Source organism: Drosophila biarmipes, chromosome 2L (assembly GCF_025231255.1).
Source record: "Drosophila biarmipes strain raj3 chromosome 2L, RU_DBia_V1.1, whole genome shotgun sequence".
Lineage (NCBI taxonomy): Eukaryota > Metazoa > Arthropoda > Insecta > Diptera > Drosophilidae > Drosophila > Drosophila biarmipes.
The window spans coordinates 26,664,395-26,679,455 of NC_066612.1; the positions used below are offsets into that span (position 1 = coordinate 26,664,395).

A 15,061-nucleotide genomic window follows, 5' to 3' on the forward strand; every position below is an offset into this window, starting at 1 on the left:
TACACGAAGATATTATCGCAGCAGCAGCTCCAGAAGTCCGTACAAAGACGGCACAATACCAGCGAACTTGCCACAAACAAGCCGGCGAGTGACGCTCGATCTGGCCGAGGCGAGAGCCAACTAGGAACACTGCGACAGGAGCCCATGTTTGAGTCAGTGGGGCCACTTGCTGGAGGGTGCGCCTTCCCAACATTCCACTTTCCTAGTGGGAACTCAACGCTCCTTTTTTCCCCATGATTACTAACTAAACAATTAAAACCCAAGTAGTAATCGTTAAAGCAAAGCACTAATATCCTTTGGTTCTCCCCTACAGACATGGCGTCGGACAACCCGACCCCCCTTTGGCGCATGGCGACGCAAGCGACGGCCACCTTAGAAGACGCGGGCCCGAACGGAGTCGTCATTGACTATCCGGCAGAGAAGGACGACGAACCGGCGGGTAAATAGTAAAGTATTCCGGGTACACATCACAAAAACCGACCGTATCACCATTTCTAAACGCCCCCCGAAGTAGGAGAGGGTGTGAGGAGTCGTTTGACCCCTCACAAATAGCGCCCACAACAAAAGCAGCCAGCAGCAACAACAACAGCAGCTTACAACAAAACAAAACCCTCGCGAATAACTTTGTAAAAACTTTGTACAGTTCACCTAATATGTAAGCTTAGCCAATAATTGTAAGATTTGTAGCTATATTGGTACACAATAATTGTCTTAGCTAAGCCCAAGCGATAGGTTCTGTTTATCTTTCACCCTCCGTTCACACATCAGCAGTACACACACACACACCAGGAGAGCAACAAAATATTCACCACGACAAGTGCTCGCGTGAGCAGCGCCGCACAGGAGCAAGCGAGAGAGGACATGCGATCGAGCAGGAAAACAACCCCCACGCGCCAAGGGAAGAGCGAGAGAAAAGGAGTACCGAAACTTCGAGAAGTGGAAAAAACCCAGAGCAGCCGAAAACTTGAAGAAAACGGCGGGCAAAGCTTAACTTTTGCAAACGCGGCGCACGGGATCAGAAGTGCGAGCAGTGGACTCTTGCAAACGCGGCGCACGGGATCAGAAGTGCGAGCAGTGGACTCTTCCAAACGCGGCGCACGGGATCAGAAGTGCGAGCAGAGGACTCTGGCAAACGCGGCGGTTGGGATCAGAAGTGCGAGCAGGGGACTCTGGCAAAGGAGAGTGTGCCGGCCCAGGACCAGCGCTGGAGCACCCGGATTCAGGCGTGTGTGTGTGCGTGAGAGCGAGACGGGTGGGTGAGTGGAGTGAACCGCAATTTGGCCATCGAGAGTGCAATGAGAAATTTCTCGAAGGCCTCGATACGGCTTCGACCAGAGTAGGTTAGAATTTATATACCATGAACTAACCTAACCCGTTAACCTGCGAGCACTGAGAAAAACATGAACCAAGAAAACAAAAATTCTCTAATAAATGTATTTCTCGCCTGATTTTAATACAACTCGTAGGAAAAGAATACAATCAAACCACGCATAAATATAAATATTTCAGAACAAATGCCCAGATTTTAGGCCATAAATTCTGCCCTAGGAAAAGTTGAGCGTAGCGAATGCTATGAGCCAGGCCCAAATGCGCTTTACCTGACCCTTTTCGCTCTGCAGCAGACACCGAATAAACTATTTCTCTCACTCCGTGTCCCGGTGGCTGGCACTCTACATCTCACGCCAGCCAACCGCTTTTCGTCCTAGACCTTTTTGTCCCATACCTTTACAAATATTTTCGGTAGAGTCCCTGGCGGGACTGATTATATCCCAGCCGACGAGACTTCTTTACAACAATTACAGAATTTGTCATCAGTCGCGTGAGGGCGTTTCATGGATTTTATTTGGTAAACTAGTGTAATACGAGCTTTCAAATGCTGCAATGAATTTGGACTAACAAATAATACGGATATACCCCGCTGTCATACCTTAACGTCTATATAAGTGGATTGGTATTAAATAAGCTTTTCCGGAGTAATTAGTTGAGGTCAGATAAAAAAAACCACTTGTCTTTTATTGTTGCGCAGGGGACGGCGGCTGTGGCTGCGGTGCAAGGCGGTTGACAAACCCGATGCCTCCGCGAATGATCTTGCCCACAGCGGGCGGCGATCGCGCAGCCAGCGCCTCGAAGATTATACGAAGCTCGGCGAAAGCGGTGCGCGGATAGGGATTACGGCGTGAGCTGTAGCGCATGACCAGATAGTGATAGTAAATAATGGGGGTCATCAATCCCGCGTGGCTTCTAAAATTCCAAGATACAATGTTACAAAGAATATCCCAAATGGAAGTAATACGGAAAACTCACATGAAGGTCAGCACAATTGCATAGGGCATGATAAAGACCTCGCAGAAAGCGGTGGCTTTCAGAATATTGGCCGCCTGAAACTCTACAATGGATATGGTAAAACGAGCACCCCACCACGAATTCTGGCCAATCAGCTGCAAGTGCAATTATTTAAAATAAGTGTCAGTTTATTAACCTAATATGCTTACATCGAGCAGCTTGAGCGAGTAGCTGGAGGCATGTAGAACCGAATAGAGCAGCACAGGGATTAGAACTAGCAGCGATGGGCGGATGTTGAAGAAGATCAGGGAGTACATCATATAGTGACACGAGTCCTCCCCGAACAGTCGGGCAAGGAATTCCCGGCTGAAGGAGAACGCGGGGATTCTCTGATGCAAACGCAGGGCAGAGATCGCCGCATTGGCAATCAGGACCTTGCTAAATGCGCTCTGTTGAGAACTATGGAGGCATGAGAATGATTAAAAAAAATTTACTGTCTGAAACCTTATACTCACGTGAAGATGGGCAACACATAGCTGACGGTGAATAAGATGACAAGTAGACGCAGGGCCCACAGCGCTGAATCGATGCGGTTTGTCTGAAAATGCTGTAAGAGCTTAACTGGAACATTTTGTGATGTAGGTTGCTGTGGTTGATTCTGCTGTTGCTGTGTTGGGGATTCTTCTGAGGTGTTGCTCTCGGCGCTATCAAACCGTTGAGGTTGGTCGGTGGGTGTGGTCATCATGGAGTGCCTTCTGTGCTTGGTTACTATTTAGATTTCAGTCTGCAAAGCAATTATAAAAAGGCTAAAATGTAGAGATAATTGTTTTGAGGCTAGTTTAAGACTTATGGGCCTGGATTTGGAAGTTAGCTAAATCTCGAGCGCAGGCAATGGTAAGGCAACCCCAGCTCGATAACCATGACTATTTGATGTAATTCAATACTGCCGAATTGGACTCTCGTGGCCCTGCTCTCAAGGGCTCTGTAGCACCGGCTTCAGGTATTACTTGAAAGTTAGTGTCAACCGTTTAAACAATAAAATGAAAAGTATCTAGCGAACACATCTAAAACGAAAACCAAGTTAACTTAAGCCAAGATGATCTAGACATAATTACAGGCAGCTCTTTGCGTACAGCAACATAAAATTTACAAAAATATTCCTTTTTTATTTACCACAACACATATTTACCGAAAACGAAATATAACGGTCATTGTATTACTCTGGACGGCAGTCCACGTAGTGACGAATCGCACCAGGAGGGTGTGCGAAGGCTACTATATATACAAGAAGAAATGAAAATCTACAGTAATCGTCCGATTGTTTCCAGTTATATATCAAAAGAAAGGTATTGCAAACTGTCAAATACGATGCTCCGTTCAAAAGTAATACGCAAAACAACATTTTTGGGGTCTTCTCAAAATTAAAATTTTATTTTGTTTGTCAGTTTATCCCAAAACGTTGTTTTATAGCTCAATATAAAAAACATTATTTCTACCACTTTTGAAAAAACTGGATAGTTTGGCGGAAAAATTGCTAAAAGTAGCTAACTATTGTATATCCGTACCTTGTGAAGGACGGGAGCTATACGTCGTTAGAAAGGTATTTCGAAATACTATGTACGCCCTTTAAACACGACTTGTCTAAATACCACCGTATAAAAATTATGTTCTAAAGTTTTTTTACCCTTGCAGAGGGTATAATAATTTTAGTCAGAAGTTTGCAACGCAGTGAAGGATTCGTTTCCAACCCCATAAAGTATATATATTCTTGATCAGTGTCACTAGACAAGACGATCTAGCCATGTCCGTCTGTCCGTTCGTCTGGCTCTCCGTTTCTACGCAAACTAGTCACTCAAACTGAAACTGCTAAAACTTTCCCAAAAGTCTTCTTTCTATGGCAGGTAGTATATAAGTCGCAACCAGCCGGATCGGACAACAATATATATAGAAAGAATTAATAACAAATTATATCTTTGGCGTTTTTTAACATACGCTTGGAAATAAAACTTTTTTTGGTTTTGAATTTTGAATTTAATTTTATCAAAATCGGACGACTATATCATATAGCTGTCATAGTATAATATGAAACAAATTATAGCGTTGGGGCTTTTTGACATATTATATTATAATATTGGAAATATCATTTTTTATATTTTTATTTCCAATTTAATAAAAATCGCAGTACTCTAACATATACATAGATGTCTAAAAAATGGTCTGAAAAAAGAAAGAAATATTTTTTTTTAATATCACTGAAGTCAGCAACAATCCTGAAAAATTGCACATGGTGTTATAAGTTTGATTATTTTTTATAGCTGCAAGGGTATACAAACTTCGGCTTGCCGAAGTAACTTCATTTCTTGTTTTATATGACTATTCCAAAATCTTTACAGTCAAAGTGACATATTAAGCAAATTTTCCCCTGTACGCAGAGATATGACGCGGGGAGTATGAGTGAGTTCGTCACCTGTTTGGTCAACCGGGCAGTGATATGTACAATGTACCAATATATGTCTGTTAAATAATAGGTACACGTCAGAGATTCACTAGGTACTGCTCGCAATTTAGGCTGATTGACCTCACTAAACTATTTAAGCATACAAATCGCAGTGGCACGGCGTTCAGCTTGCAGCGCCCTTTGTTCCCGGTCTGTGGGAACTGGGTGCTCTATTTTGCGATATTAAATAAATGGAACGGATTAAAGTGGAAGACTTTCATTATTTTGATTTACACTGCCACGCTAGCACATTTTATTTGATTTGGGACGACGACCTGTCAAAAAGAAAGTCGGTCACCGCGAGTTCGTTGTCTTCTTAATTAATTTGTCAAACGCGTCCCACTCACATCTCACCTAGCAGCGGCTTTTCTCTCCTTTTCAAAATTGAACACAAATATTTCCCCTAAGCTAATACGTATGGGTCGTTGCTCCGTGTGGATTACAGAGTACTGAAAAAATTCGATAGAAAATTTAAACGAACTTCACAGTGTATCATCTTATTTTTTTTATATTCTATTCACACAGAGGGTTTTCGCTTCAGCAACATAAACCCGCTTCAGTTTCTTCCACGACAACCAATTTTCACAGAAAGGTATTCCGCATTAGCGACCTTATTTCGCTTCACCGCCTATTTTATAGGAAAAAATAAGACAAGACAACATAAGTTGCTACCCCTCGGTTCAGCGGAAAATAGGACCGCAGACGCTAATCAATTAAGTATTTAAGTGTTTTCATATGGAAATTTATGTACTTGGCTTTTCGCTTATTTTTTTAAGGAAATGGATTTAAGCTGCCATGAAACTGCTAAATATTGTTTTTGGTGCATAGAGATTTCTAACGGTTCGGAGCTTGGCAATTAACATTGGGAAAATAAATATTGCAATTAGAAATGATCACCCTTTTGCTTTTAATACCTTTGTCTTTTAAGGTTCTTTGACCATATCCATTTTAAGCAACAATTTTGGGAGGTGTTCAAATTCATTTTTACTTAGATAAATGATGTACGTTTGATGCAACAAGTCCTTGCAAAGAAGGACTAAGCGTGAGGCTGGAGGAAAAACTTTCCTTAAAATAAAACTATGCCAAATCCCATTATGTAAAAGTCGTTAGAAATAAGTTTTGTTCATCAGAATGTATAATATCAATGTCGAATGTATCTTATACAAAACGTAATACTGTGCACCACCGTTAACAGGTGGGAAAGCCACTTTTTATTTCAGCACGGGAACTACTGATTAGAGTTTTATCTTAAAGGAGCTCCTGTTTTAGAAGATAATAACGATTTTGCATAAATGTATACCTAAACTATCCAAGAACGTGTCCACAAAAATTCAGTGTATATTTAAAGTTACGAAGGAAATAGTGAGCAAGCGGACGAGAGGCAAAAAAATTAAAAAAATATTTTATCGTGGTACAATTTTTTTCTAGTTGAACTTAATTTAAAAAAACTTTAGAGGACTGCTGCAATATATAAAAATAAAACCTGAAAGTTTTGTTAAGAAATAGGAGAATAGTTTAAATTTCAAAAATATGTAGGACTAAAATAGCACCTCAGTTTTTATATAATAATGTGAAAAATAAAAAAGCCCAAGAATTATACCCGTTACTCGTTAATTAAAAGGTTATAATAGATTCTTCGGAAAGTATGTAAAAGGCAGAAGGAAGAGTTTCCGACCCCATAAAGCACACAAGCGGGCATGCCCAGTTCGACTCAGCTACTGATCCCGATCAAGTATATATTATTCATAGGATCGAAATAGCTTCCTTCTAACTGCAATATTTTTTTTTGGGAATATTCTTTTATTTAAGGAGTAAAGCGATAAAAACTTTTTTGTAGCTGAAACCAATTTTTAAATTTCTTATAAGCTTTTTGTTGCTTAAACCAACTTTTTTAAATTTTTTTATAAATAACACAAATTATATTAAAAATAAAAATTTTCTTAAACAAAAGTCTGTACCACGTTTCTCTTTTTTATTTATATTCCTCTAAATTTAATTTTCAATTTGGGCCGAAAATGCGGTTTCGCGAGGAAGATACATACATAAAACAAATAGAGACGGGACACAAATGAAAATAAAAGGCACAACTAAGAATTAAGAAAATGAGTTAAAATATTAGTTTTTAATACCGGGATAGATGTTGAAATCCAAATTAAATGATAAAGTTTATTATAGTTATTACATAGAACGCGAAAGGGCTCGCGCAGACAAAAATTTTATGTACATCGTGGCAAATTTAGAGGATAATAATTTCGTCTAACGGGAACGTTGAATGTTAGGCGGTTTAAAAGTTCTGCAGAATCAATGTCACCTCTTATAAGATTTTGTATAAAAATAGTACCAAGCATTGTTCTACGATTTACAAGTGTAGGTAAATTAAGCAATTGTAATCTACTCTCGTAGGAAGGAAGCCTTACATTTTGATCCCAGTTCAAACTACGCAGGGCAAATAAGACAATTTTTTTTTGATATTGTGGATTCCAAACCGACGAACAATATTCCAAAATAGGATGGACAAGGGAGGTAAATAATAATTTGTTCGTATAAGGGTCATCAAATTCTTTTGACCAACGCTTTATAAACCAAAGAACACTCATGGCTTTTTTAACAGTGGACATAATTTGGCAGTCAAATTTAAGTTTAGGGTCAAGAAGAACACCTAAATAGTTAACTGAATATATACGGTCAAGTGGCGTATTTTTAAGAAAGTAACTGATAAACGTAGGACCCTATAAAAAGTCATAACGTTGCATTTAAGGCAGTTCAAATTTAAAAGGTTGTACTCGCACCATCCATGAAAACAATCAATATTCGACTGTAAGTTAAATCCCGATGCTATATCATTATATGAAAAACAAAGCTTAACATCATCAACATACATTAGTACACGAGAATGTGTTATGATTTAGGGGAATATCGTTAATAAACAAAGTAAACAGCAAAGTGCCCAAATGACTACCCTGAGGCACTCCAGATGTCACGTAGATCAATTTTGAAACAACATTCTTGAATATAACCCTCTGAGTCCTACCATTCAAGTAACATGAAATCCAAGATAATAGATTACGAGGAAACCCAAGCTGATCTAATTTAAATAAAAGAAGTGAGTGGTTAACGGAGTCAAAGGCCTTACTAAAATCTGTATGTGCAATGTCAGTCTGCATTTTTTTCTTAAACCCATTTATTACAATAGATGACAATTCAAGAAGGTGGTGGTGGTCGATCTTCGCTTAACAAAACCATGCTGATACGGTGATATAAGCGAGGAACATAAGTGTTGCAAATGAGAAGTGATAATGCGTTCAAATTCTTTAGGAATTGCCGACAATTTAGAAATACCTCTATAATTTTGGGCATCTGCCTTAGCAGCTTTTTGTGGAGTGGAATAATAAAAGAGTCCTTCCATATAGAAGGAAAAACTGATGATGAAATAGACAAATTACAAAGTTTAAGAATCGGTTTAAAAATGGTTGATGCGCAAAATTTAAGCACACACCCAGGAAGTCCATCTGGGCCGGGAGAACAAGTTGGCGTTGTTGTTGCTAAATCTCTTACGAGAAAGCTTTCGGTGAATACAGGGGAAAAAATACATATTGCCCTATTTAAGGGATTAGGGTAGTTAGAATTTGACCAAGCTGTCGAACTATAAGTAGTTTGGAAAAACTCAGCAAATTAATCATCAATTTCTGAATCCGTCGATGCCTCCATTGAGTTTAGACGTACCGATGAAGGCAATGCTGATGACTTACGCATGGAACATTAAAATCTGTTCGAGCCACCACATATTTCGAAAAATCTGCTGGTCTACCCGATTTTTTATACTTTTTATAAGTGTTAGATTCAAGGTTTTTAAGTCTTTAAAGCGAATTGGTAAACCAAGGGGGCCTGTTTAGGTTTGAAAGATACCCATCAGGTACGCATTCATTAAAAAAGACTGTATATATAATTCTATATATATACAGTGTATATATAATTCTATATATAATTCTAAAAAGCCATCCTCAAAATCATGGGCGGATAACGGCATAGCGACAAATGAGTCAGTAGGAGGAGACCAAGAAATATCAGGTAGATTAAAGTCACCTAAAAAGTCTCTGTTAGAAAGAAGGGATACAACAGATTTTATTGCAGACAGATGGTGCTCATAAATTACTAGGTCATTGCCAGGTGGAATATAAGAACATGTAACAATAACAGATAAAGATTGCAAAGAAACTTTCACACTTAAAAATTCAATTTCATTGGGAATATGAATGAGAATTCTTTCAGATAATAGGCTAGAGGTAACGGCAATCAGGAAACCGCCCCACCTACGTGAGTGGCGATCGGTCGTATAAGTATTAAAGTTATTAGCCAGAACTTCAGAGTCGGATATACCTGGTTTCACCCAAATTTCCGTAAAAGCTAAAATATCTTCAGTAAATGCTGAGGAGTCAGCATAAAACTTGGGTATCTTCATATTTAATCTCCTAACATTTTGATACGCCAAAATTAAACTTTTTAGTTTTTTGGCACAGTGGAGGTCCTGTCTAGTAACAAATAATTACTTCCTTTGTGGAACAATTGAAAGTTTCTTACGCCCCCTGCAGCAGACTGAACCTCACTAGGCTGAGATCCAGGAACGGTACCTACAGTACCTATAGGAACGGTCGGCACTGATTTCTTTGACTTAGCCAGTACAGAAGCTTTTAGTCCGGAAACATGGGCTACACTCGAGCTAGCTGTATCCATACGCACAGTTGGTTCGCTTACCCCTGTGTCGACAGGAACTGCTGCTACCAAGTTCGGATTTGGTTTGAATTCCATGGTGGCATTAACGGCGGTTAAGCTGGCTTTTTTGCGTTTAGACGACTCGGTTAATAATTTTTTATTATTATTAAACTGGGCACAGACGGTATTAAAACCCTCATTGAGTTGCCTAAAAGCACCCGAGATATTCAACAGGCTGTACCGAGTCTGCTTTATAAAGCCGCTCATCTTAACCACCATTTACTTGCAGGACCCACATGACCACATAAGACCAGAGTTAGGATCAATAAAATCTTTTACTCTGCCGGTGAATCCTGCACATTTGACGTGCATCATCGAAACGCAGAGCCAGCAAAAAATAAAGGGGTCTTGCGTTGAAGAGGCAAGTGTGCATTTTTTCTTGGAACAGACAAGGGCCATTATAAGACAAACAAATGAAAAATGAAATAAAATATCAAAAATACCTCAAAGTAAATGTGCCACTGGGTTCAAATTCAAATATCACAAAGGCACAAAACACAAAAAAAAATAAAAGCGCGAGATCGCGAAAATTTATCAAAACGTAAGAGATCACAAAAGAAAAAAAAAATTCTATCGACTGAGCGTGGCTTGTGCGACACTAACAACTTTCAGCACGAACAAATACAAAGTAAATCAAGCAAGAGAAAGAGAGAGGGTTGCAGAAAATAGCACCGAAAAAGTCTTCCAGAAATTCAGCGGGTGCATAGAGAGCAGGTTACAGTTGTAAAATAGAGCGAGGGAGATTGAGAGGAAGTAAAAGAGTTTTAGCAAGTTTAGGAGCGTAAGTTACACAAACAAAGCTATGAGATTAAACAAATCTAATAGAAATGCTAAAATAACTATTAACACGTAACCATTTACTGTGAGATCTATTTAAAATTACTAGCGCAATTGTTAGGCTAATCACAAAATCACTGAAAAAGACAAAAACTCAGAGCACAAAAGTAAACACAGCTGTTCACAAGCGAATATTACATCTTCCGAAATCCGTTCCTTCGTAAGACGTTGGGCAAAGTACTGATAAATCCAACGAGATTTAGGTTCCTTCTTATTGTCTTTGACTTTAATAACTAATTCTGTAACAACAGTAGCTATTACATAATTCGTTTATATTATTTTTAGAAGTGCAATATCCATTATATTTGTTGTTTGTACTCAATCCATGTCCCCGTTAATTTTAACGCAAATAGCGTTAGCCTCGTGATTGCCTCTCGCTCACTTATATGGTTTTTCAAAATTTGTTCGCCAAAATACATGTATTCTAAAAATTATAACTTGTTTAATTGTCGGGGATTTACAGAATATTTCTTATATCTTTAGTTATATCATATATAGGTACAAATCTGCTGCATTTCTGTAGCATAAATGCATTATACTTTTGATCCCGTTTGCATTACGATAGTAAGGCTTTCGTATAAAGAACAAATAACTTGTATTTTATATTTTTTAATTTAATAAGCTTGAGGCCGAGGTAGTAGAATTTTTCAACCATTAATTTCTGAAAAAAAAGTTTCACTTGCAAATCCGGAGTGACGTGTCAGCCTACATGTTGCTCCATACAGAAAATGTGTGTGATTTCCCATTTTTCACAAGTGAAAATACAAAGGAAAATTTTTCGAAGTCACTTAAGATTTAATTATACTCATTTGTCACCTGCAAGTGAAACGTCCCAAGTGAAATCACTTTGTAAATACCAAATGTTTCCAACAAGTTTTTAACTGTGAAACCCCTTACAAGTGAAACATCCCAGGTGAAATCAATTTGTAAATTCTAAATTTTTCCGAAAAATTTTCACTTATTAAAAATTTGAATTTATTTAAATTTTGCCTTATTTTATTTAAATTGTATTATTTAATTTTTCTGTTAAATTACAGTTCTTGTTCGTAAATCTAGTTTTTTGTTTTGTTAATTTGTTTTTAATGTTTGTCATCGCCTTTCGTAAATATTTGTCCGGTTACTCGGAAATACTGGCCAACGCACTTAAAACACTAAGGGTATGTGTTAAAAAATAAATGTTTTACATGTATACTTTTATATTCACCTTTTTGAGCTGTGTAAAACCCTTTGCAACATTTTTATTGGCACAAAACATTTCAGCTCGCCACATTCGGGTAACGGACCAGAATTTTCTAGGTTTTGTTGTAAAACCTAAAAAAATTATCAAAAAGGGACGTACTTTAAACGTGGATCAACGCACAACGTCTTTTATATAAGGTAGCACATAACTATCCTAATTATTTTCAAAAATATCACTTTTATTAATAAATAAAAATGTGTCGTAGCGCACAATTTAAACGGCCTGCAGCAGGGTTTCTTCTTCTTTTGATTTCCTTCTGAACGTAACGGAGGGACGCAAAAAATAACCCCGAAGGTTGTCTCTTTTTGAGCCACGGGAAGGCAGATTATAAAACACAGAAAGAGAGGAATCTCCGAAGACAAAAAGCTGTTTGCCGTCTGGCATGTCACTCCAATTGTATGGAGGTGCTGATAAACAGCTAAGCGGATAAGTTCTCAGCTCATAAGAAAAGGAATACCCTAATGATTTAAGCTATCGCCAAATGTTCACCTCTAGTTCAACAAATGCACATATTGTTTTTTTTGATTAAAATATTTTAAAACATTACAATGGACGCTGACATTATGCTCCCCGCCGACACGTTGGCTATTCTTAACGAATTTCTTTTGGAACGCTCGAAGCGCAAAGTCGATGAGGAGAATCAAGTCGTCAACCAGACTGGCATTGATGCTGAATTCGAGGAAGATTGGGCAAGAAAAACTATAAATACATTTAAGAATTGCTTGACATTTTTCGTTTGCAGCAACTGAGTCAGTTTTGGTACAATTCGGAAACTAAGCTTATTCTGCGCGATGTTGTGGTTAAGCTACTGGACGAACAAAGGTCTGATTTGGTGGGTTTTCATATTGCTCTCCTATCATGTCCCTCGCTTTACAAGGACATAAGAAACATCCATGATAATGGTAAGCGAATAGAAAAATGTCTATGCCTAAAATGATTTAGTGCCTATGTATTTAGTGCGCATCTTTGAGTATGATCCAAGATTTGAAGCCTACGGTACGGACTTTGTGTTCTACGACCTGAACTGCGTAGGAGGCAACCCAAACTACCTCAAGGAACACCATCAGCAGTATGACATAATTGTTGCCGATCCGCCCTTCTTGTCTCAGGAGTGCATAGCTAAAACTTGTGAAATAATCACCAGGCTGCAGCGAAATCAATCAGAGTCCAAGATAATTATTTGCTCTGGGGAAGTGACGGAACCCTGGCTGACTACAGGCCTTCCTGTTTTAAAATGCGGTTTCCGACCGGAACACGATCGTAACCTGGGCAACTCCTTTGTAAGCTACGCTAATTTCAATTTAGACGAATATATTGAAAATAAATAATCCATTACATTGAGGTATAAATGTTTCTATTTCGCAGCCAGGTCGGCCTCCTTACGCTGCTGCACCAGTTCGCGCAGACCGTCCTCTTGATCCTTGAGAGACTTTTGTAGGAACTCCTTCTTTTTTTCAAGTAGTTCTATCGCCTTGTCGCACTTCTCTTGTTTGGACTTTAGGTCTTCGCGCATGTTCTGCACATCTGTCAGCAGAAACATGCGGCCAACGGACTGGTAAACTCTAGAAAGGTATAGTCAACGAGGCATCTGGTGTTTTTAAATAGTGGTTACATTTACCTTGTGTGGTCGGATAGGCCGCTGGTACCCCTCTCAGTAAGCAGGTACTTGTGTTTCCCCTTTTTGACCATGTCGCACTTCATGTCAATCATGTTGATTTTTTTAGTGGTTTCCAGTTTGTTGATCTGCATCTCAGTGAAAGCCTGTTGGCAAAAACAGCGAGCATTGGGTAAACTATTTGGGGGAACACGCGTTCACACAACTTTTTGTAAAAGTTTACCTTCTTTAACTCTATGTCCATTAAAGCCATTTCGTCTTGGGACCGCTCCTTTTTGGTAATGCTATATTGATTTTTACGATTTTTATTGAATCAATTCGAATTTTATTTAAATTGGAACACCTGCACTCAGTTTCTTGATTTCCCTTTTCGTTGTCGATAGTCCTATCGATTACAATTTAATAGCCTGTTCACATAGACTCCGCTTCAGTTGCTTGTGTTTCTGCACAAAGCCATTTACATTAAAAAGAATCATGGACAATTGCTGAAGTAAATGCTGCTGATCGGAATAAAATTGATTCTCTAGGTAGTCAGTCAAAAGTTTGCAACGCAGTGAAGGAGACGTTTCCGACCCCTTTCAGTATATATATTCTTGCTCAGGAAAGCGGACCGTCCGTTTCTACGCTATCGCGCTGAAACTTACTCAAAAGTCCTACTTTTGCAGGTAGTATATTCTTCGGAACCAGATGGATCGGATAACTTTTTATTTTATGGCTCCCATAGGAATAATCGAAACAAAAGTTGTTAAATTATATCTATATATTTTTTTTTTTAATATAACTTCCTACGCTTCGAAATAACATTTTTTAATTTGTTTTGAATTTCGAATTCAATTTTATCAAAATCGGAACTTTCGGACAATTGGTGGAAAAATAATATGAAAAGGTTATTCTGTGGTGTTTTGAAACATATAACCTTCTACGCTTGGAAAGAACATTTTTTTATTCGTTCTGAATTTTGAATTTAATTTTATCAAAACCGGACGACTTTATCATATAGCTGTCATAGGAACGATCAGAAAATTGGTAAGAAAGTAATGTGAACAAGGAAGAACGCTATAGTGAGTTGAGGGAGCAAAATAGAAATGGAGATATGTACATAAACAGCAAAGAAATAATGTAAAGCGCCACCTACCGGCTACATTGGTATATGTTATGTGGGCTGCAGACAGTTTTAAGCGTTTTAGCCGTTTAGGGGCGTTAGAGTGGGTGTGGCATTTTTTTTAGGCCATTCGAAAGGTTTTAATGAGACAAATTCAGTTTAGCAAAAAAAAGAATAGGATGACAACTGGGGCCACAATTTTGGGCGGTTTGTGGGAGTTAGAGTGGGCGTCTTTTTTTGGGTCAATCGATAGGTATTGATGAGACAAATACGTTATAGCAAAACAAAATGTTCTAGAATGACAATTGTGGACACCACAGTTTTGGGCGTCTGGTGGGCATTAGAGTGAGCATGGCACATTTTTTTGAGTCAATCGATAGGTATTGCTGAGACAAATATATTTCTGTTAAAAGTTTTGTTCTAACATAAAAACTGTAGGCGCTACAGATTTTCGCGGATTGTGGGCGTTTTAGTGGGCATTGCACCCCGGTGAAACAAACTTGCGTTTCGTAGGAAGCCCAGGAGTCTGCATGCCAAGTCCGCCTGTTCTAGCTCTTGTAGTTTCCGAGATCTAAGCGTTCATACGGACAGACAGACAGACGGAAATGGCTAGATCGACTCGGCTAGTAATCCTGATCAAGAATATATATAATTTATGGGGTCGGAAACGCTTCCTTCTTCCTGTTAGATACTTTCCGACGAATATAGTATACCCTT

At 38.6% G+C, this 15,061-nt stretch overlaps 4 protein-coding genes across 5 annotated transcripts; 2 read left to right on the forward strand and 2 right to left on the reverse strand.

Annotated features, from left to right (window-relative positions):
- The first annotated feature begins 677 nt into the window (after nt 1–677).
- On the forward strand, nt 678–11,944 carry LOC127010768 (uncharacterized). The gene is made up of 2 exons (XM_050885581.1): nt 678–1,256; nt 11,648–11,944. The coding sequence occupies exons 1-2, from the start codon at nt 862–864 to the stop codon at nt 11,700–11,702; spliced, it is 450 nt and encodes a 149-aa protein (XP_050741538.1). The 5' UTR covers nt 678–861; the 3' UTR covers nt 11,703–11,944.
- On the reverse strand, nt 1,805–5,253 carry LOC108021857 (Krueppel homolog 2). 2 transcript variants are annotated; one of them, XM_017090645.3, is made up of 5 exons: nt 5,135–5,253; nt 2,799–3,067; nt 2,493–2,742; nt 2,305–2,438; nt 1,805–2,241 (listed from the first exon to the last, which is right to left on the reverse strand). In XM_017090645.3, exons 2-5 carry the CDS (start codon nt 3,026–3,028, stop codon nt 2,013–2,015), a joined length of 843 nt encoding a protein of 280 aa, XP_016946134.1. In that variant the 5' UTR covers nt 3,029–3,067; nt 5,135–5,253; the 3' UTR covers nt 1,805–2,012. The 2 variants fall into 2 exon arrangements, with proteins under 2 accessions (XP_016946134.1, XP_016946135.1); XM_017090646.3 differs by having other exon boundaries at nt 5,128–5,247.
- Nucleotides 11,945–12,097: 153 nt separating the features above from the next.
- On the forward strand, nt 12,098–12,968 carry LOC108021858 (protein-lysine N-methyltransferase CG9154). Its single transcript, XM_017090647.3, has 3 exons — nt 12,098–12,316; nt 12,370–12,529; nt 12,585–12,968. The coding sequence occupies exons 1-3, from the start codon at nt 12,176–12,178 to the stop codon at nt 12,953–12,955; spliced, it is 672 nt and encodes a 223-aa protein (XP_016946136.1). The 5' UTR covers nt 12,098–12,175; the 3' UTR covers nt 12,956–12,968.
- LOC108021859 (prefoldin subunit 1) lies at nt 12,922–13,632 on the reverse strand. The gene is made up of 3 exons (XM_017090648.3): nt 13,466–13,632; nt 13,246–13,388; nt 12,922–13,189 (listed from the first exon to the last, which is right to left on the reverse strand). Exons 1-3 carry the CDS (start codon nt 13,493–13,495, stop codon nt 12,982–12,984), a joined length of 381 nt encoding a protein of 126 aa, XP_016946137.1. The 5' UTR covers nt 13,496–13,632; the 3' UTR covers nt 12,922–12,981.
- Nucleotides 13,633–15,061: the final 1,429 nt, after the last annotated feature.

Coding starts and splice junctions, on each gene's coding strand:
- LOC127010768 (XM_050885581.1), top strand. CDS start 862: ATGCGATCGAGCAGGAAAACAACCCCCACGCGCCAAGGGAAGAGCGAG. Junction 1,257..11,647: donor CGTGAGAGCGAGACGGGTGG/GTGAGTGGAGTG, acceptor AAAACATTTCAG/CTCGCCACATTCGGGTAACG.
- LOC108021857 (XM_017090645.3), bottom strand. CDS start 3,028: ATGATGACCACACCCACCGACCAACCTCAACGGTTTGATAGCGCCGAG. Junction 2,439..2,492: donor ACTCGCTCAAGCTGCTCGAT/GTAAGCATATTA, acceptor TTGCACTTGCAG/CTGATTGGCCAGAATTCGTG. Junction 2,242..2,304: donor GCAATTGTGCTGACCTTCAT/GTGAGTTTTCCG, acceptor TTGGAATTTTAG/AAGCCACGCGGGATTGATGA.
- LOC108021858 (XM_017090647.3), top strand. CDS start 12,176: ATGGACGCTGACATTATGCTCCCCGCCGACACGTTGGCTATTCTTAAC. Junction 12,317..12,369: donor CTGAATTCGAGGAAGATTGG/GCAAGAAAAACT, acceptor TTTCGTTTGCAG/CAACTGAGTCAGTTTTGGTA. Junction 12,530..12,584: donor AAGAAACATCCATGATAATG/GTAAGCGAATAG, acceptor CTATGTATTTAG/TGCGCATCTTTGAGTATGAT.
- LOC108021859 (XM_017090648.3), bottom strand. CDS start 13,495: ATGGCTTTAATGGACATAGAGTTAAAGAAG. Junction 13,389..13,465: donor TGGACATAGAGTTAAAGAAG/GTAAACTTTTAC, acceptor TTTTGCCAACAG/GCTTTCACTGAGATGCAGAT. Junction 13,190..13,245: donor GGCCTATCCGACCACACAAG/GTAAATGTAACC, acceptor ATACCTTTCTAG/AGTTTACCAGTCCGTTGGCC.